Genomic DNA, 21,350 nt, shown 5'->3' with positions numbered 1-21,350 from the left:
CAGGGTCTCCCTGTAGCCCCAGCTGTCCTGGAATTCACTATGTAGACCAGGCTGGCCTTTACTGTAATTCTATAACCTTAGAGTTTGAAAGCTGGAAGGGATCCTAAAACTTTAGAGATCCTACATGGCCTGGCTGAGGGAAGGAGCAGCCTACACAGAGGAAGTGAGTTCTTTTTTTTTTTTCATTTTCACAAATCTATATTTTACACACTTTCTGAGCAAGGTGGCATCCTAGGCATTGGAAACCCAGAGACCAGGTGGGATCAGAATCCTCCTGCAAAGATAGTTTCTATGGTCTATAAAATGCTTGTGGCCTTCAACGCAACTGGTTGAGTTTCGCTCTGGTAGAATCAATGGGTGTATTTGCTAGATTTAATATACAAATGTGATGTTCAAAATCTTTGAAGTATTGTAAGTAGCTTTGGCTGTTGGACTGAAAGTCAGAGGAGGAACTCACTACCAATCTTTTAGAATAACATACCAGTCTCAGTAGGGGAAAGCAACTTATGGGAAATCAGAAATGAGAAAAACAGGTAATCTGATCTTTGTTCTGAATTGAACAATTCTGATTTTACCCCAGGAGTTATCCCTGCAATCACAAGCTATACGATAAAATCAAGCTTTCTCATCTGAACTCAGTATGTTTGAATCTCTCTAAGGTCCAATGCAAAACACAAACAAACAAATAAAGCCTCCACTGTAACTAAGCTATAGAAGCCATCCGAATCCATAAGAAAAATATTCTTTCTAATAAGATATATTCTTAGAGAGAAAGAAACTCTGAGACTAAGTGGGCATAGACCTGCCAACTGCCTACATTACACATTTTAGTGTGACTAAGTTTGGGCAAAGGCTACCAAGTTAGCTAGAGGCAGCACAGCTAATGCTGTATTTGGGGGGTCGTTTGTGGACAGCCATTTTTCCTGATGGTCAGGAGCAAGCTCAGAGGGCTGGCTCTGGTGAGTAGCTGGTGTCCTTTCTTTGTTGGAGGTTGGGATGTGGCGACATTGTGCCTTGGCTTTGCACTTGACTCCGTCTTGAGGAGAGGGAAATCCTCTTTGGAGGCTCGATAGGCAATTTGGAGGTTGGAAGTTGGTTTTGTACTTGCTCAGCCGGGATGTAAACTATAATTGACTTAAGTAAAGTTCATTATTATTTTTCTTCTGGTGATGGGCAATGCTGAGATGCATCATCCGACTATTCAGGGACCAGTATGAATCGAGTGGCTTTTCTTTGCTTAAACAGCTCTGCCTATTTTCCAGTAAGCGCTAATACTCTGCTGGCCTTCTCCCACATTCAGGCCCTGGCAAATTGTGGTGACAGCAGGTCACCACCAGCAACTTCTTGGCAAACTTGTGTTTCTCCTTTGTGAAAAGAGGAGCCCAGATTACCTCAATGCTTTGGGCAGGTGTCCAGTGGGCATTTGGAGGAGAATCCACTTGGACCATGAAATGCAGATGTGTCGGATGGATAGAGTGACACCTGAGGGTGTAATGGAGTCAGCGTGGTTCTGGCGTTGAATCTCCATTGAGTGTTAGCTTTGTTGCCGCTGCTGTTGCTGAGTTCTTATTCTTTAGGAATCGGGGTGAGAACGTGAATAAACATTGGCTTTTCCCACTGTTTATATTTGTCAAATACCTAAAAATCAACAGGATCTTAAATTGATTTGTATGCTGCCACCTGGCTGGGCAGAGGTTTATTAACCTGGAGGAAGCTGGCAGAGGTCTAGAAGTATAGACAAGACCTCTGCTGATGGAGAGGGGCTGCTGCTGATCAGGCTGTTGATTCAAGACAGTCATGTGATCATTGTCCTTGAGGGGCACTGAAGTCAGTGGTGCATGTGTGCGCACACACTAGGGTCAGCTTACTGTACTATTGGGGAAATTGTGTTCAGAGGGAGCTCACACAGGTGTGGAGTGTGGCAGGTGGGTGGGTGGGCAAGGCACTACCCTACGTACTTCCTTCTCTTCAGAATATTTAAGATGATGCTTAACACTATTCTAGACGAAAATGAAATAAAAGAATGAAGAGGGGCATGGCCGGCCAGATTGTAGCAAGGCTAATTATCTAATATTTACATAATTTTCCATTTGCTCTTCTGCCTCCAAAAGTGGCTCTGTTGCTTGGCACCATTTTCAGATCTGTGTGTTTCAGGAGAAGGACTGTGACCTTAATGGCTTTTGGAAAGAATGTGGAAGTGAGTCCACGTGCCCTGGAATCGGAGCAGATCAGCTGTGGATTCAGGAGCTATTTTGCACTAACAGCCCAGGTGGGAGGGCTAACAAATGGACATATCCTGAAATTTCAGGTCCTCGTTTAGTGGGCACAGAGTACCTATAAACCATCTTAACTAATCTTATAAGTCCTGAGGTAGCAGCTTTAGCCCCATTTTACAGATTATGGAATGAGGTTTTACAGAGTTTATTATCTTACCCTTGGCAAGAGCTGGAGACAGAGCAGTCAAATCTAGGTCAACTTGGTTACACATAGCACTTTCTGCCAAATTGCAGGTAGGAGGTGGTTCACTTTAATTTACCAGAAATTTATTTTCTCTATAGAGAATGATTTTACCCAAGAGGTGAACATGCTCTTTTCATTTTCTGAGTTTCATGATGGTGCTTGGAGGGTTAGCCAAAACTCCTGGTAAGAGCTTGGTGTGTGGGGGTTGAAAGGAGAGGGCGTGGAGACATGGGCAAGCATTTTCCAATGGTGTGACTCTGACGGACGTGGTGCCATGGCTAAGATGGAAAGCTACTCCTGCAGATTGAAATGTTATAAATAGGGAATGGGCGCGTTGCTGTGCTGCAGCCTGGGTCATTTTGAAAAATATTTGCTTAGTGAGTAACAGTGTGGCCTGGGTTCTGCTTAGCGGTGTAGTTTCAACTCACTTATAAAGTCTTCTTTGCTGCCAGCCTAGTTATTTGTATAGGATAAGTGCACAGGTTTGTACCCGTTGCATGTGACTAGTATTTGTTCATGTTTCAGTTCTCTGGGAAACTGACCAAACTCCATGATTTGAGTTTTCTCTCTCTCTCTCTCTCTCTCTCTCTCTCTCTCTGTATGTGTGCTCTGTAGATTGTAGGGTCTCAGTAAACAGAGGAAGACAAAAGCAGAGAGGAAAGTTCTGGAAAAGAGATTGAAATTCTGGTCTCCTAAGAACCTTTGGAACAAGACCACTGTGTGATTTCATCATAATTGGGGCTATGTGTCCTCAGTCAGGAGTAGGAGAGGCAGGAGAATGGGGGAAGGAGAAGGAAAAATCAAAAGCAAAGAAAATGCAAAAATCTCAGCTGTTGAGCAGAAGTTATGCTAACCTCATTTATATTAATTCTATGTATTTTTGATGCTTTTATTACTTATATATGGTATACATTTTTACATTCTATTAAACATTAAGTGACATTTATATGTTTATTTGTGTTTGGATGGATGAATGGTTTTATGACTTTTGTTCAGAATAATTTAACTTATTAAATGTATATGGACTTTTGCTTTGCTTTCTGCAGCTGTTTTCTTTTATAGAGATATAGTTGTGTTTTTCATTCACTTAATAACACTTATGGGGCATCTATTAAATAACAGTTGTGATTAGACTCTGGGTGAAGAGTGAAAGGTTATCCATGGTCTTTCCTTGAAGTTCAAAAGGAGTGATGTTTAATAAGAATTACCATCCAGCGAGCAGAAAGAAGATTCCAGTAGGGGGAACAGTGTGTGGAATAGCCCAAGTGTATGTTAGAGCCTGTATGTTCAGGAAATAGAGGGCTGGCCACTATGACTGGTGCTCAGTAAATGGGGCAGTGGGAACAGCAAGGCCATGTCATGAGAGACCCTGGAAGGTGTGAAGGCATCCAGGTATCACTCAGTATATGAGAGATGGGGTAACACTATGGCTTGCAAACAACTTTTTAAAGGTTTATTTATTTATTTATTTATCTATTTTATTATTTTTTTTATTTTATGTGTATGAGTGTAGGGGGTTAGGCAGTTAAGGGCACCCACATGGCAGCTAACAACCATCTGTAATTCCAGTTCCAGGGGATCCAACATCCTCTTCTGGTCTGCACAGGCAACGCATGTACGTGGTGCACTTACATAGAGGCAAACCACACATGCACATAAAATAAAATAAAATTTTAAAAAAGAAAGGGGAGAGATTTAGATACATTTTTAATGAGCAAGGTGTTCCTAGCAGATTTATTAAATGAGACGTTCTGGTCTGCAGTTTCCAGAAACTGCTATTTAACAGTTTTTTTAAAAATATTATTCATTTACTTTTATTTTATGTGTATGAGTGTTGTGTGTGTACATAAGTGCACCTGTGTTGTGCATTGCCCTCAAAGGACAGAAAGGGTATTAGATTCCTAGGAACTGGAGTTAAGGATAGTTGTTAGCTGCCATGTAGGTGCTGGGCTTCAAACCCGGGTCTTCTGCAAGAACAACCAGTGTTCTTAGCTGCTGAGCCATCTCTCCAGCCCAAAAGATTATTTTTATTTATATATATATGTATTTGTGTGTCTGTATGTGTGTATGTGCGTGTGTATGCAGATGCCCTTAGAAGCCAGAAGAGGGCATTGGATGCCCCAGAGTTGTAATTACAGGTGGTTGTGAGCAACCTGACGTGGGTGCTGGGCAGTTAATTCCAGTCCTCACCAAGAGCAGCAAGTGCTCTTAACCACTAAGCCATCTGTCCATCTCTCCTGCCCCCAAACAAACAAATAAAAAGCCACACACAGCTTTTGTTTTAGTTTTGCAGTGCTGGGAATGGAATTTAAGGCCTTGTACATGCTGAGCAAGCGCTCTACCACTGAGCTACAATCCACAGCCCTGGGATCAGTCTGGCAGCCTTGTGGAGTTTGGGTAGAGAGTCAGAGCACAGAAGCAGGATCCCAGCTGTTTCACAGTAGTTCAGGACGGAGATCATGGTCTTGGGGTAGTGGCAATACAAATGAGATTGTTAGAGGTTTTGTAGAATTTTATTGCTGGTGAGATGGAGTGGGACAGATGGTACTGAAGGAGGCTAGCCCCAAGATTCTGAGATTGAACAGTCTGTGTTGGGAATAGCAAGCTGGAGTGGGTGGGATCAGAACCTTGCAGCCTGGATGTTTATTAAGTTCAAGGTGTGTGTGAGGCACATCGTATCCCTCCACTTAAAAATAACTGAGTTTCTGCAGATCTGCAGTGTGTTGGGTCATCTTCCTGTTGCTGGGTGCTAGGGCTACGGGCGTTCTTCCATGATACATTCATTCATTCCTCCTCGGTACACAGCAGCAGTGACATCTCTGTACACACCAAATGCTTGGCTTCCTTTTGGGTTGTTTCCCCCAGGTGCGTTCCCCAGAGTGGCATGGTCAGGTCAGGGGAAATGAATGGATGGTTTTATGGCTTTTGCTGCAGATTGCCAGATTGTTTTTAGGAAGACAGTCAATTCAGAGTGTCATCAAGCCACCTATAAATGTGCTTTCTATTCCATGAACCTGCCAGCACTGGAGCTCATCATTTTAATTCACTTATGCTCCTTTAATTCAGATATATAAGGATCTTTGGTTGTTGAGTTGGCGTCTCAGTAGTTGCTAGGGACAGTGTACATTTATTGCATATTATAATTGCCTCTTAATTACTCATGTAGTTTTGTCTCAGCTGTTGAGTAGAAGTTATGCTAACCTCATTTATATTACTTCTATATATTTTTGGCTATATTTGCTACATATTTTATTAGCTATATATGCTATATATTTTTACATTCTGTTAAAATTTTTAAATTACATTTATGCAGTTATTTGTGTGTGTGTGGGTGTGTGTGTGTGTGAAGGTGCCTACATGCCACAATGTGTGTGTGGAGGTCAGAGACAACTGCTTGTGTTAGTCTCTCTTTCCACCATGTGGGTCTGGGGGTGGAACTCAGCTTGCTGGGATTGGCTACAAGCACCTTTACCCACTGACCCATCTCACCAGCCCTACATTTTATTTATTTATTTATTTATTTATTTGTTTGTTTGTTTATTTATTTATTTAATTTATTTTTTGAGACAGGGTCTGCCTATAGCCCCAGCAGGCCTGGAACTCACTGGCCTTGATCTCACAGAGATCCATCAGCCTCTGCCCCGGGAGTAATTGGGATTAAAGGTGTGTGCCACCATGCCCAGCTTTTTTTTTTTTTAATTTTAAAATTTTACGTGTTTGAATGTCTTGCCTGCATGTATGTAAGTACACCATGTGCGTGTAGTGCCCACAGAGGCCAGAAAAGGGTGTTGAATCCCCTGGAACTGGAGTTACAGACTGTTAACTACCATATGGGTACTGGTAACTAAACCTGGGTTCTCTGCAAGAACAGCCATTGCTTTTGACTACTGAGCCAGCTCTCCAGCCCCATAAATTTGATTCTTAAATGAAATGTTTTAAAAAAATTGTCTAATTTCAAGGGACTAAATCTAAAATACAGTAAAATAATAAGTTGTCAGGGTGATAATTTAAAAAACTAATATTTGTAGAGCAGTCACCACGTCAGACATATTCTCCTTGCTCCTTCTCTATGAACCATTAATTATCAGAACAACTTTTGAACAGTAGGCATTACTGCTGTCTCCATTTTACCAGTGAGGAAGTTGAACCACTTGCCAAGGTCACCCAGTATTAAGAACAGAAGAAATCTAAAGTCTTCTACTCTCACATCAGAAACCAGATTCCCCAACTAGCTAACCACTTTTGACACAGTCTGCCTGGAGATTGCATCAGATGCCACAGGGTGAAGGCTCAGTCTCACAAAACTGGTCTTCACTTCACACATCAATAGCAAGACCTGGGTTGTGGCCGGTGCTTCATGTCCAGCTACAAATCAGAGCTCCCCTGACCCCCTCCTCCTAGGGTTCAATTAATTTGCTAGCATGGGTTCACATATCTCAAGGAAACACTTTACTTACATTACTGACTTCTATATAAAGGATATTGTGAAAAATACAGATGTAGACATGTGTAGGGCAGCTGTATAGGAAGTGGTGTGGACCTACGGAGCTGCTCTGGGGCGCCACCCTTTAGGACTTGCACCTATTCAGTGAGCTGTGCGCTCTCTGAACCTTGTCCTTTTAAGGTTTTATGGAGGCGTCATTATATAGGCATGATTGACTACATCATTAGCCATTGGTGATCAAGTTTAACCTTCAGCCTCTCTCCTAGCCTCACAGGTTGGGGTGGGGGTGCTGAAAGCATCAACTCTATCTACAGTCGCTCTTTGTTTTTCTGATCTCCCAGCTCCATCTTGGAGCCTTCAGCTCCTGTCATCTCATTAACATACATGATAACACTGCTAACACTTTGGGGATTCCAAGGATTTAGGAGCTTTATGCCAGGAACTATAGGCAGAGACCGAATATATACTTCTTATTAGCACAGTATTGCCCCCAGCTGGTACCTAGCAGAGCAGGGTGGACCTGGCACTTCTCAAGCTCAACTAGGTTTTCCTTATGTTTTCTTGTCATGGTTGCTGTACTGGCTGGAAAAGTGGGTTTTGCTTTTCTGGAAGTCTCTAGTGAGCATGAGGTAGCATTCCCCCATCTTCCCCTACTGTGGTGGATCGAGACAGGTCCGGTGACTGAGTGCTGAGTGCATGCACTCTTCTGCATTGCAAGTACCAGGAAAACAGCATCTGGGTGAAGTCTTGTCTGGTTTTTTCCTCTCCCAGTGTCCCTTGAGCTTGCCTCCTCTGGGTGTACAGTCAGCACATTCTAGCCTGGGCATTCTGTATAGTCACCAGCTTTAAAAACAGTCTCTGCTTTTGCTTTGGCAACAGGAGATTTTTTTTTTTTTTTTTTTTTAATTGGAGAGGACCGTAGGAAATGAGAGAGTGGACCAAGTTTATATAACATAAGTAGAAGCATTCTGTCTGTGATTTCTGGGAGTTTTATCCCTCAAGTGTTCCTTTTAATGCATTTTGTCCTCCCCACCCCCGAGAATTCTAGGTAGCCAGTATGTTGATATTTACAAATTAAACATGATGTCCAAGATAAAATGGTCAGCAATTCAGACGACTGCCCAGCCCCATGAGGCATCTACCTTTTGTCATCTGTTAGCACATTTTACAGTCATCCTTTCAGGAAAACTTGGTCACTTCATAATCTCCACAGTAACTGAATTTCTTCTTTGAAAATACTAGCTTTCTGGCAGCATTGTAAAAAATTCTATAGCAAACGCCCAGGCAGTCTCCCTGCTTACTTGTTCATTCTGAATAGTGAAAGTTTACCTCTACCTTCACTTTGCTCATTTCACATTAAAGTATTAGTAGTAGTATTGATAGGGAATAAAAATAACATGAATTTGGCGTCTCGGGAGATGGCTCAGTGGGTAAGAGTGCTGGTTGTGCAAGCTTGAGGACCTAGGTTTGAATCCCCAGCACCCATGGAAAAGCTAGGTGTGACCACGTGTACATCTGTAACCTCCGGGGCGGGGATGGGGGAGGGCAGAGACAGGAGGATCATTGGAACTCCCTGGCTGCCAGTCTACCCAGAGTAGCTAGCTCCAGGTCTCCCCGGAATATATAAGGTGGAGAGCAGTAGAGCAGGTCACCCAGCATCCTCCTCTGCTCTCTCCATAGGCACGTGCACCAGCACGCACGTGTGACAAATACACACACACCAAAAAAGAAAAGAATGCATACATCTGTTGTAATCTCCGAGCTGCAAGGAATTTCTTGTTTGTTTGAAGGATGAGGTCATAGAATAAGAATCGCTGAAGAATAGGTCAATGAGTAGACGTCAGCATTGTGACCTGTGTTCACACAGCCAAGTGCTTGTCTTCCGTCAGGCCCATCTCTGTGCTGTAAAAGCACAGGTGATTCTACTCAGATGTGATGCAGGCTACCAGGGCGAGCACTGTGACCCTGGAAACCTTAACGCTGGTCCTGTAAACAAATGACTTCTTTCCTCTTGAACTTTGCCCTGCATTTTGTGTTTCAATCATTCAGAACTTGCATTGTTTCTACCTCATGCGCAGGCTGATATTTGCCTCACTGACCCATTACTGTTGGTGAAATGACTTAGTACTTGGATAAATGAAATTTCCTGTAATCACTGACATTTAAATGCGAAGGAACCTAGATAATTTTGGAGAATAAGCTTATACTGCTCATATACATAAGCACAAAGTTCATGTAATTTTCTCTCTTGAAAAACAAGAAGGAAATGTTTCAGTTCCTCAGCTTTTCATTTTTAGTATTTCATCTTAAGTACTATGAAGAGGGTAATTCTTATAAGCCAGCTGTGGTTCTGTTAAGACAGATTGAGGGGCCTTGAGAGTTGGCTCGGCATTTAAGAGCATTGACTGCTCTTGGAGAGGACCTGGGTTCAGTTCCCAGCACTCATATGGCAGCTAACAACCATCTGTAACTCCAGTTCTAGGGGATCTGACGCCCTTTTCTGGTCTGTGTGGGCATTGCATGGATGTGGAGCACTTAGAAATGTGCAGCCCAAACACTCATACACATAAAAAATAAAAATAATAAAATATTTTTAAAAAGACAAGTTGATGCGCCTAGGGGCTTTTGAGGTCAATGAACTCTTCGCCTTGATGCTGAAAGGTACCAGGCTGCTTCATCTATATCTTCAGTTGATACTGCGGCTCCATTGTGAAACTTTTGGAGGCTTCTCTATACAGATGCTGATGTATAAATCCATCAGTCTCCTCCATCACCACCCTTTAACTTTCTGCATCTAATTATTTATGGTCTGTAAATTTACCCCTTTAGTCAACAAGTACTTGTCAGGTAGACCATGAACTGGGACCTTCAGGATTTAGATAGTATTAATGGGTCAAAATGACCCATCCCTTATCAATATAGAGGGAAAAGAGGTTCTGTGGTCCAGTGAATGGGTGCTGAGAACACATGTTCTCTTACATTGCAGGGAAGGCACGCAAACAGATAAATGTATAAGTAGAAAATTATGGCAGTCATATAGGGAAAAGAAGCGACAGAGGGGAGATTGTGAAATTTGTCAGTTGGGGAGGGGAGGCAGGCATAGCATCCGGGAGGAAGTCTTCTGTTGCTGAATGATTTCGCATTTCATCGGATGTCAAGTGGGAAGTGGCAGAGTTTTTAAGCTGAAAGGATCAGATTGAACCTGTGAGGTGAAGTGGGTATAGAGAAAAGAAGAGAGCTCAGTTCTCACTGAGAGGCTCTTGGGCAGGGATCTGTGGGTTCCTGTTGGGCCTCTGGCCTCTGTATTTTCGTATGTCTTTTGACAACTCGTGATGGGAATTGGCGGCCTTTTTGTAGAAAGGGCCAGATAATCACATTAGATCATTGAAATTTCTGGGCAGAATGATCTCTGTTGCAGCTCTCTACTACTTTTCCCGTACAACATGAAAGCAGCCAAAGTTCTACTTCCACGGTGTTTGGATTCTAGGAAGCCTGTTTGTAAGAACTGTTGGTGTGTTGGATTTCCTTTGCTGGCCCCTGGCTTGGAGGATATGTTTCTTATTTCCATAATCTTTATTATCAGATGGTTGAGCAAGTGAGGAAACATAGTCCATCCATGTGGCTGTCCCTGGCCTTGAGCTGCTTATAACCATTTAAGGGAGGATAAGTATATACACTTAGGAAGCTGCCTATCAACATTATAGGACAGTATGTAATTAGGAACCAATATGAGGACCAGAAACAGGAAATGAGATGGAGTGCTCGTTCATCTCCCTGCCTCGTTCATCTCCCTGCAATCTAGGTGTCTAGGAAGAGTTTTAAAGGCTTCACAAGGAAGGTGGGACTGACATAAATAATCACGACACACAGAAGGTTATTAACAATTATGACATTGAATACAGTGTAGTCCATCCTGCCAATTTCATGTGAGTCAAACAAGGTCCCGTTGACTTTAAGACAACAAGTTGGATAAGAATATGTCTTCCGTTTTCAGAATCTTTGTCCAGTTCTTCCAACTCTTGAGTGGTCTGCCCATGGACTGAAGAAATACAGATATAGTAGATTCATATTAATAGGGAAGAAGAATGGAGAGAGCTTCAGGTTATGGATTGTACTGAAACTCCTTTTGATTCTCAAAAGACTGAGAGCTGGTTTTGGAATGAGAAGGAAAGAAAAGGAGCTAGATGGGCGATATGAAGGGAAAGAAAGAATTATGGAAGACAGAAAAATGTATACATTGGTATATAGCCAAGAAAGCAATCTACACAGCTTCCCAGTAAGAAGAGTCTCCAAGGTACGGCAGACACGCTCTGTTGAGGAGAACCTGTTAGGTAGTGTGTGTGCTCCCAGATGGAAAAATCTCAGTGATGAGATCAGATGTTGAACAGGAGCAAATCACAGGATAGCGTGTTTGGCCTTTCTCCTTACATATGTAAAACAACAACAAAAGCAACAGAAGACAGCTGACTCAGAGAGTATGTGTGGATTCTGTGCGAATGCTGAGCAAAGGGTCTGGGAAGGTGGGCACCGAAGTCAGAAGTGAATTCTCTTGGGGACAAGGGAATTTGTTCAGAGAATCTATGTACAGAGAATCCCAATTAGTAGGATTATTACAAGAACATTTATTTGTGCTATAAAGTGCTAATAAAGAACAATATTAAGTCAAAAGTGCAGTCAGTGCTGGAGAGATGGCTCAGCCGTTAAGAGCACTGGCTGCTGTTGCCGAGGAGCCAGATTTGATTCCCAGCACCCAAATGGCAGCTGACAACCATCCGTAATTCCAGTTCTAGGGAACTCTTGACACCCTCTTCTGACCTCCATGGACATTGCATGACACGGGTGCACTTAAACACACAAGCAATACTCTCATCCTCATAAAATAAAAATGATAAAATATTTTTTATTATTATCTTTATTTTATGTGTATGAGTGTATTGCCTGCATGTATATGAGTGCACCCGAGTCGTGCAATGCTGTGGAGGTCAGAAGAGGACATCAGATAACCCCTGAAACTGGAGTTAGGGATGGTTCGTAGCCACCATGTGGGTGCTGTGAATTGAACCCAGGTCCTCTGTAAGAGCAGTCAGTGCTCTTAACTGCTTAGCCATCTCTCCAGCCCCTTATAATATTTTTTAAAAAACACAAAACGTGTCAGATTAACTAGGAGATGGAAGGAGTAACTCTGATAGTGGGGTTGAGTCGTGTCTAAAATGTGGCTCATAACAGAAGTTTAGAACCAGAGGGGTTCTGGCTTAGTGTAGTGGCTCCAAAACTTAACTGGGCATCAGAAATGCTTGGAGCTTAAAAACAAAGCAAACTACAGCCAAACAGAACAAACTCCCTTATTCCATTGTAAACTCACTGTGATCTCAGGATGAAGCTGTGGGTATAGTTATTGTAAAAAAATAATCTTCCTAGGTAATTTTTTTCTTTTTCCATCCTTGTGTGTGTCTGTGTAGTGTTCATGTGTCTGTCTGTCTGTCTGTGTGTGTTTGCATGAGTGTGGGAACATGTGTCTAGATGCATAAGCACATGGAGGCCCAAGGTTGATGTCAGGTGTTCATGTGTCTGTCTGTCTGTCTGTGTGTGTTTGCATGAGTGTGGGAACACGTGTCTAGATGCATAAGCACATGGAGGCCCAAGGTTGATGTCAGGAATTGTTTTCCGTTGCTCTTTTGCCCTATTGAATGGTCCCTCAGTCAAACCCAGAACTTGCTGGTACGGCTAGTCTCTTTAGCCACCTTGCTCTGGGAATCCCCGGTCCCCACTTTCCAACTCTGGAATTACAGGTGGGTTGCCATACACTCATGGGTTCTGGGGATCTGAACCCCAGTCATCACACTTGTGCAGCAAATGCTTTAACTAGGGAATGATCTCCTCAGCCCTTCCCAGGCCATTTTGATGTTGTATTTAAGGACTGAGACTTGGGCAGACCTCTGATCTAGGTTATCCACTTCTGTACAAATGGGAGAATTCAGGGTCTGGGCTGATAGGACTCATTCTCGGTTTTCTGCCTTCCACCACCTTGCACATTTTAATGACTGACTACTGTCTCCCTCTTCAGGTGTTTTCCCTAGTGTTAGCTTGAGGTATCATTCTTTATATTGGACAGGGGCCATCCTTATGTAATCTTTGATTTAATTCATTTCATCTTTACCATCTTGCTTATAAGGATAACTGATGATTTTTTTTTTTTTGTCTTTTTGTCTCCCTATAGCCTCAGCTGGCCTGGAGCTTGCTATGTAGACCAGGCTGACCTCAAATTCAAAGAGATCTGCCTGCCTCTGCCTGAGTGCTGGGATTAAAGGTGTGTGCCACCGCGCCCGGCTTGAACTCCTGATGCTCTTACCTCCAACTCTCAAATGCTGAGATTACAAGCGTGTACCATCATACCTGGCTACTTTCTGTTGCTTTGTTTAGTTTTGGTACAGGGTCTCTCTATATTGCCCAGACTAGTCTGGATCTTGTGATCCTCTTGCATCAGCCTTCAGAGTACTGGATTTGAAGGCAAGTGCTGTCATACCTATAATCTAGTTTAGATCAGGACTCTGGTTGACTGAAAGTTCTTAGGAAAAGAACTTTTCTTAGGTGTCATCTGTCTCTAAAAAGGGAAGTTGCCATTCTTCCTTTAGTGTGGACCCAGTGAGGAAAAAGAACCCAGTGGAGAACTGTCCTGGTGTTTCAGTTTAGGTGGGATTAGCTATTGACTCTGAATTGAAAGAGATCCATAAGGTCCGTTTAGGGTCCTTGTTTAGAAATACATTCCTTCAAATGAACCGTTCCTTGGGAACCTGATTTGGCTGGATAAAGCAGAGCTCTGATTGCCTTGGATCCTCTTTCCAGTGTGCGTTGGCCAGGAGGCAGCCCTGTGAGTTGTATGTCTTGTACAGGCCTTGCTTTAATCCCATTTGAAAACCATTATGTTCTTCCTCTCTCCCTTCCATGGTCATCATTCACTAAACAGAACTGATTCACACCCTCCAATCTGTCATCTCGCCTTTTGCACAGCCACCACCCTATTCCAAATCCCCACTCACTTCTAACCAGCGTTTCCCCTTCTAGGTGAGTTTGCTCTGCCTTCCCACTCTATAGCCAGATACATTTTATTTACAAATGTGATATTTATTATGCTCCCTCCCCTCTAACATAAACATGTCATTGCATTTTGGGTTAAGGTGAAGCTTAAATGTGATCTTCAGTGCCTCTTGAGGTACAGCCAGAAGTTTTGGGTTTCTGAGCTGAGCTTCCTTATGCTTCTGGGTTTTTAAAGGCCCTGGAGTTCTTTCTCACTGCCTGATCCCCCTCCACTCCCTCCTGCCTGGGGTTAATTTCTGCATCTCCATCCTTGAAAGCTACTTCCAACATCTCTAAGTTTCCTAATCTAGGAAGCACTTGTTAAGCTCCCCTCACAGACCTAGTAGTTCCCCTCTGATTCTAATTGAGTAATTACTGATGGAATCATTCTGTCTCTTCCACTTAAGAATAGCAGCTTCATGGAGGCCAGAATAGTGCCTTGCACATAGACAGCAGGTCTTCAATAAACATTTATCCAATGGATTCGTAGTGTCTAGTTTTTGTCCAAATCTCATATCTAGTGTTTTAGCCAGTTACAACCAAGAAGGCATCTGTCCTTTATTCTGTTTGTAAGAGACAGAATTGTTATTTGTCTCATGAGGTAGTTTATGGTCCAATAGTAGTCTCTTAAAGAGTAGTAAATCAGTCAGGCATGGTAGTGACACATCTGCCATCCCACCCCTCCAGTGGCTAAGACAGGAGGATTGCAAGTTTGACATCAGCCTGGGCTGCATATTGAGACTTTGTATCCACAGAACACAGCACAACAAAGATAAAAAGACATTCTAGCTTGGTGGCTTCTACCCATCATCCCAGCAAATGAGGTGGCTGAGGCAGGAGGATTGACAGAAATTTGAGACCAGTTACATAGTGAACTTCAGAACAACTTGGCCTACAAAGTGCAACCCTGTCTCAAAGAATGAAACAAGGGATGGGAGAGATGTTCAGAGGTTAAGAGCACTGGCTGCCTGCTTTTGCAGAGGACTGGGATTCAGTTCCCAGCACCCACATGGTGGCTAACAACCATCAGTAACTCCATTTCCAAGGGATCCTACACCCTCTTCTGGCCTCCTTGGGCATTGCATGCATGTGGTGCACTAGCATACATGCAGGCAAAACACTCATTCCCATAAAAATCAAAATAAAAAAATCAAAATAAAAGCAAAGCAAAACAAAACAAAACAAAAATCTTCAAAACAAACTAATCCATTATTCACCCCAAAGAATTAAGAAGTTCATGTACAGTAAATGTGGGAGAATACATAGGTGCTGTGGGTTGGGAGGTGGGTTTTGTATACTGCTAGATGACCTCTGGCAGTTCAATCACCAGGGCACAGGTGCTATACTGACTGTACCCTATCTGAGACTCAGACATGCACACCCTGGGGAGATATATAAAGCTGTAGGAAACCCAGTTCCAACACCAGGTCCAAACTTTCTCTCTTGGCTCTGATCTGCAGCGCCTCCCTCCTGGGTGTGCATATGACTGACTCAGTGGCACAGGCAGGAATTCAAACCACTCACATAACACACCAGAGTGACGTGGGTCCCTGATCACCACTCAGACTTAGTTCTCTGCTTTCATTTATGGAAACCTGCCCTCTAGGTTGCTTGTACATCTTTCCAACTTCCAGGATATTGCAGCTGGCTAAAACTACTTTGGGGTGTAGACACCAGGTAATAACTCTACGAATTACAATCTTTTAGACCTCTCAGGTCGTGTTTTCAGTCTTGGGGAGATTGTGTCTAATCGTGTGCTTGGTGTTCTTGCCAAGCGGAACTCAGGTTCCATTGGGCAGATGGTTTCCTCTACCCAGCCCTTCTGCTGTGCTCTGGAGAGGGTGGCTGGGACTGGTTTTGCAAGTAGGAGCAAGAAAAGAAACCAAAAAGCCAAAAAACTGAAAGGGAAGACGTAGAATTTATCACCAAGTAACAGGCTCTTTTCTTTCTTGAAATCCAAGATAAAATTAAGCTACTTAACAAGAAAGATAAACCACTATCTATACCTCCCATTTGGTCTCAGATTAAAGAAAAACTGACTGTATTATAAACCCAAAATATGTTATTATTACCTAGCTAGGTAAGAAACTTCAGAAAGTATTTTGGGCTCAGATGGTTAAATTTGGGGGTTGGAAAGAAATTGAATCTTGGGGTAAATTTCAAGGTTTTAGGAAGAAAGGAACTCTGACCACTTTGCAAAAATTCTTGCTTTATTCTTTTAGCTATTGGTGTCATAGTAAATCGAGAAGGAATTTGCCCTGTAGCTGGTAGCTCAAGGCACTCATTCTTTTCTTATAAACTTCCTCTGTTGGAACCGTTCATATCTTGGTTCCCTTTTCCCCTCTCTTCCACATTTATCAAGATCTCGGGGTTGCTGGTCCTCCAAGCTTTTATATTAGGAGCTAGTATAAAACCCTGGTCTGCTGAGTTAAGTTTCTGTTCAATGAGCCAAACTGAAATGGCCGCTGAACTGTTCCTGCTGGGCTAGCTCTGTGCAAGGGTCACTTGGTGGGTTGTTGTGGGAACATGCCCCTCACAGCTGTGGCTTTTCAGAGACCGGACAAACAAGTTTTGAAGCTGAAAGCATCCACTATTGTTTAAAGCACATTACCAGGAATGCCAAGGGTATGCCTCTTTAGGGTGGGGGGTGGGGGTGGCGGATAGTAGAGTGGAGTGGTTGGGGCTTATCTTCAGAAACACTGGTGCTATAGATGTGACATCTTCTATAGAAATGACATCTTCAGTACATACCTCTCAATTCTCAGTTGCTCTGTTTTGTTATCAAGAAATGATGGCTCAGTGAGTAAAGACGCTTGCCACCAAGCCTGACTATCTGAGTTCGATCCCTGGAACTCACAGGATGAGAGAACTGACTCTTGCAAGTTTACCTCTGACTTCCATGTGTAGACTGTAGCATGAGCATGGCTCCCATCCCCAGGAACACAAAGTAAATAAATGCAATAAAATAAAAGAAAGAAATAGCACCTGTGTGTCTAGTTTGGTGAAGGGAAGACCACTATTCAGCAAGCTATTTTTTTCCAAGATTAGAATTTTGTCTCTATAGCATTTATTTATTTATTCATTTTGCAGTGCTGGGGACTGAACAGAAGGCCTTGCCCATGCTAAACAAATTCTCTACTCCCAAACTACATCTCTGTTCCTCTAAACCATTGTTTGTTTGTGGTCCTAGAGACCAAATCCAGAGCCACTCACGTGCTAGGCTTGTGCTGTACCACTGAGCTACACCTTCAGGCCATTTTGTTTTGTTTTGGAACAAAGTGTCATACAACCTAGGTTGGCTTCAAATTTTTAATCCTGCTATCTCAGTCTCCTGAGTGCTGGGATTACAGGAGTGTGCCACCATGCCTGGTTTAGCACTTTGAATTCTACCTAGAATTCAAGGGCTTTCATTTTTTGTAATCAATTTGCAGGGCACTGCCAGCTTTGTTTTAGAGGAGAACAGGAAGATAAGGCAAAGGCCAGACAACTAAACCAAAGCTTCACAGCCAGTAGGTGAGGCGACAAGGGAGACCCAGGTCTTGGTTCCCTCATTCTACTGTGTGGTGACACTAGGGTCAGGCTGTTGTATCAGCCAGATATTTAACAGCTGTGCCAGTGGTGGTGTTGGGATGGCCAGTCTTTCTCCTCCATTCCTAACACCTCTTCTATTTCTTTCAGCTTGGATTCCTCAGCATCACCACAGCTCAGCCAGAACAAAAGGCTCCGAGTCTCACTGGCACATACCGCCATGTTGACCATGCCACTGGCCAGGTGCTAACCTGTGACAAGTGTCCGGCAGGAACATATGTCTCCGAGCATTGTACCAACACAAGCCTGCGTGTTTGCAGCAGTTGTCCTGCGGGGACCTTCACCAGGCATGAGAATGGCATAGAGAGATGCCATGACTGTAGCCAGCCATGCCCATGGCCAATGGTTGAGCGATTACCCTGTGCTGCCTTGACTGACCGAGAATGCACTTGCCCACCCGGAATGTTCCAGTCTAATGGTACCTGCGTCCCCCACACAGTATGTCCTGTGGGCTGGGGTGTGCGGAAGAAAGGGACGGAGAACGAGGACGTTCGGTGTAAGCAGTGCGCTCGGGGTACTTTCTCTGATGTGCCTTCAAGTGTGATGAGATGCAAAGCATACACAGACTGTCTGAGTCAGAACCTGGTGGTGATCAAGCCCGGGACCAGGGAGACAGACAATGTCTGTGGCACACGCCTGTCCTCCAGCACGACCCCGCCTTCCCCTGGCACAGCTATCTTTTCTCACCCTGAGCACATGGATTCCCTCGAAGTCCCTTCCTCCACCTATGTGCCCCAAGGTAACTTAACCTCATGAATTATTTCCTGGAGGAAGACTTTGAGCCCGGTAGAGTGGGCTTGTAAACAAGGATGTTTTCTCCATTTCGTTATTCCAAAGGCATTCCTTGGAGAAGGAAACCTTCATTTTTACAGCTAATTAAATTTGGCTTCTTTGAACTTAATAGAAACATTTAAGCTTAAAAGGTTTCTATTAGGAGACAGCAGCTACCTAAAAACTAGGTTACATCAAACTGGCAAATAAGAACCTGAGAAATAAGGACAGTGTGTGACCTCGTGTGTCACTTAGCCTCTTCAGGTCTCGGTTTCAAACTTGCCAAGTAAGTGAGCGATTTTAAATGCTGAAGGTTTCTTTTCGATTGAGCAAGTTTCCCAGCAAGGTGTCCATTCTGGGTAGATACAGCCAGAAGGAAAGACAGGAAGGAAGATCGTGCTCTAGACCAGGAAGGGAGGGATCCTGAATCCAAAGTAGGAAGGAAAGTTCGAATCTGATTGCGGCAAACTATCACTCACATATGGAAAATATAATTTCATGTTTTTCCAGTGGTCTTATCTTCAGCCGCATTTATCGGTTCCTCCGTTTGTCTAGGATTCTATTTGACACTCAGGCAGAATTTCAAACAGCTCTTTTCAAGTCCTTTTTCATCGCGTTCAGTTTTCATGAGCCAATAACTGACTTCACTTGTGCTTCCTAGCACACTGTTATGTGTGATAATGTCTGGCCTTTATGATAATTTCAAACAGCTCTTTTCAAGTCCTTTTTCATCGCGTTCAGTTTTCATGAGCTGATAACTGACTTCACTTCTGTAGGGAAAGCTTTTTCACACCCTCCATTTTTAAATGAAGAGCTCTACTGGTTTTCCCAGAGGTTGACACAGGCCAGCTTCTGCTCCCAGGGGCTCACGTCCCTCTCACCCTCCTTCATGAAGACTTAGGTGTAGAAACTTCTCTGAAAGAAATCCACAGAGCTGCCGGCTCCTGTCCTTTGTAAGCTATCGGTAAGGGCTGTGAGGACAGTCCTGCCTTGTTTTAGCCACCAGACCTTTTACTTGATAGAGTAGATTCAATTCTGAGCCCTTTTCTTTATCTTAGTCACATGCTGTTTCACCACTGCATCATGAAATAGTCTAAAGGTGAGAGAGGACGAGAACGAACAGAGGAATTTAATTGGAACCAGTTCTTGGCACAATCAAAACAGAGAAGGATTGACTAGTGGTGAATACACATCTGCTTAGTACTTGAAGTATAGAAGTTGTTTGGAGCTCAGATGTTGGCTCCCCAAGGATGCCCTTGTTTAGGAAACTGAGTTTAGCTCTTTAGATTTTTCCTTTCTATATAAAGATGCTGTTAGAGCCTTTATGAAAATGTGCAGTATAATTTACTCTGAAGCTTCAACCGTCATCTCCTTTTAATTATCTGGCTTAGTCTGGAGATGACCAGGGAGAGGAGAGAATATAGAGATCCCCAAATATGGAAAAGCTCTTCCCCCCTCCTTACTCTTTTTTCTAGGCATGAACTCAACAGAATCCAACTCTTCTGCCTCTGTTAGACCAAAGGTACCAAGTGGCATCCAAGAAGGGACAGTCCCCGACAACACAAGCTCAGCAAGCGGGGAGGAAGGTGTGAATAAAACCCTCCCAAGCCTCCAGGTAGCCACCCACCAGCAAGGCCCTCACCACAGACACATCCTGAAGCTGCTGCCGTCATCGGCCATGGAGGCCACCGGGAGCGAGAAGTCCAGCACGGCCATCAAGACCCCCAAGAGGGGCCATCCCAGGCCCAACCTGCACAAGCATTTTGACATCAACGAACATCTGCCCTGGATGATTGTGCTTTTCCTGCTGCTGGTACTTGTGGTGATCGTGGTGTGTAGCATCAGGAAAAGCTCCAGGACTCTCAAAAAGGGACCCCGGCAGGATCCCAGTGCTATTGTGGAGAAGGCAGGGCTGAAGAAATCCCTGACTCCAACCCAGAACCGGGAGAAGTGGATCTACTACTGCAACGGCCATGGTGAGCCTCTTCCTTGTTCTCCTGGCTCATGGTGATCCCGGCCTAGTCCCTCTTTTCTACAAGAATGGCAGAGCCATAGTTTGTGGAATCTCTTTTCTTCCCTCGAGTGCTGCTTGCTGTTGTGTGTTCTGGAAAATGATTCTGAACATCTCTTAGAACTAATGCCTCAGAGAGAATCACCTCTCCTTCTTTTTCCCTGCATAGCTCTTTTGAAATGGGAGTTGCAGAGTCAGAGATCTGAGTGAGAGTCACCTTGAGGTACTTAATGTTTAACTTGGACATTTAGCAGATGAAGAATTGAGTTCAGAGAATTTTCACCCAAATAAGAGACTAGATATTCTTATTTAGAACTAGTTTGTTCTAGTACTCAGGACAAATGGCACATGTCTGGACTACTGGAGTGCTCCTTTTTTCTTTAAAATGAATATACATACATATGTCTATGTATGTATGTATGTATGTATGTATGTATGTATTATGTGTGCATGCGTCATGGTATGCATGTAGAGGTCAGAGGACAACTTTCAGAGTTGGTTCTCTTCTTTCCTCCCACCATGGAACCCTGGGATGGTACCTAGGTTGTCAGGCTTGTGCGACAAGTGCTTTTACCCACTGAGCCATCTTGCCAGCCTACCCTTCGTTTTTCTATGCCACACAGCTGAGCAAGAAAGAGAGGCAAACCCTGATTTGTTGTAAGTTTACCTGGTTGTGAATGTTGCTTTTTAGATTGATAATTCTCTTCAATCCTCCCACCATGGAACCCTGGGATGGTACCTAGGTTGTCAGGCTTGTGCGACAAGTGCTTTTACCCACTGAGCCATCTTGCCAGCCTACCCTTCGTTTTTCTATGCCACACAGCTGAGCAAGAAAGAGAGGCAAACCCTGATTTGTTGTAAGTTTACCTGGTTGTGAATGTTGCTTTTTAGATTGATAATTCTCTTCAATACATACACCTTTCCGTGTGTGTGTGTGTGTGTGTGTGTGTGTGTGTGTGTGTATGTGTGTGTGTATTTTTGGTTAGGAGGGTAGAAAGGTCT

At 43.5% G+C, this 21,350-nt stretch overlaps 1 protein-coding gene across 1 annotated transcript in view; it reads left to right on the top strand.

Annotated features, from left to right (window-relative positions):
• Positions 1-21,350, top strand: part of Tnfrsf21 (TNF receptor superfamily member 21) — an 80,249-nt gene that overhangs the window by 4,922 nt on the left and 53,977 nt on the right. Inside the window, exons 2-3 of the mRNA XM_008846732.3 lie at positions 17,657-18,305; positions 19,813-20,313. Of these exons, the coding sequence (XP_008844954.1) occupies positions 17,657-18,305; positions 19,813-20,313 (1,150 nt within the window). The remainder of the gene's footprint in view (positions 1-17,656; positions 18,306-19,812; positions 20,314-21,350) is intronic.

This window comes from Nannospalax galili, unplaced genomic scaffold (assembly GCF_000622305.1).
Source record: "Nannospalax galili isolate Female #2095 unplaced genomic scaffold, S.galili_v1.0 scaffold803, whole genome shotgun sequence".
NCBI lineage: Eukaryota > Metazoa > Chordata > Mammalia > Rodentia > Spalacidae > Nannospalax > Nannospalax galili.
The sequence above is the reverse complement of the archived record's forward strand: the minus strand, read 5'-3'. Positions and strand labels throughout refer to the sequence as shown.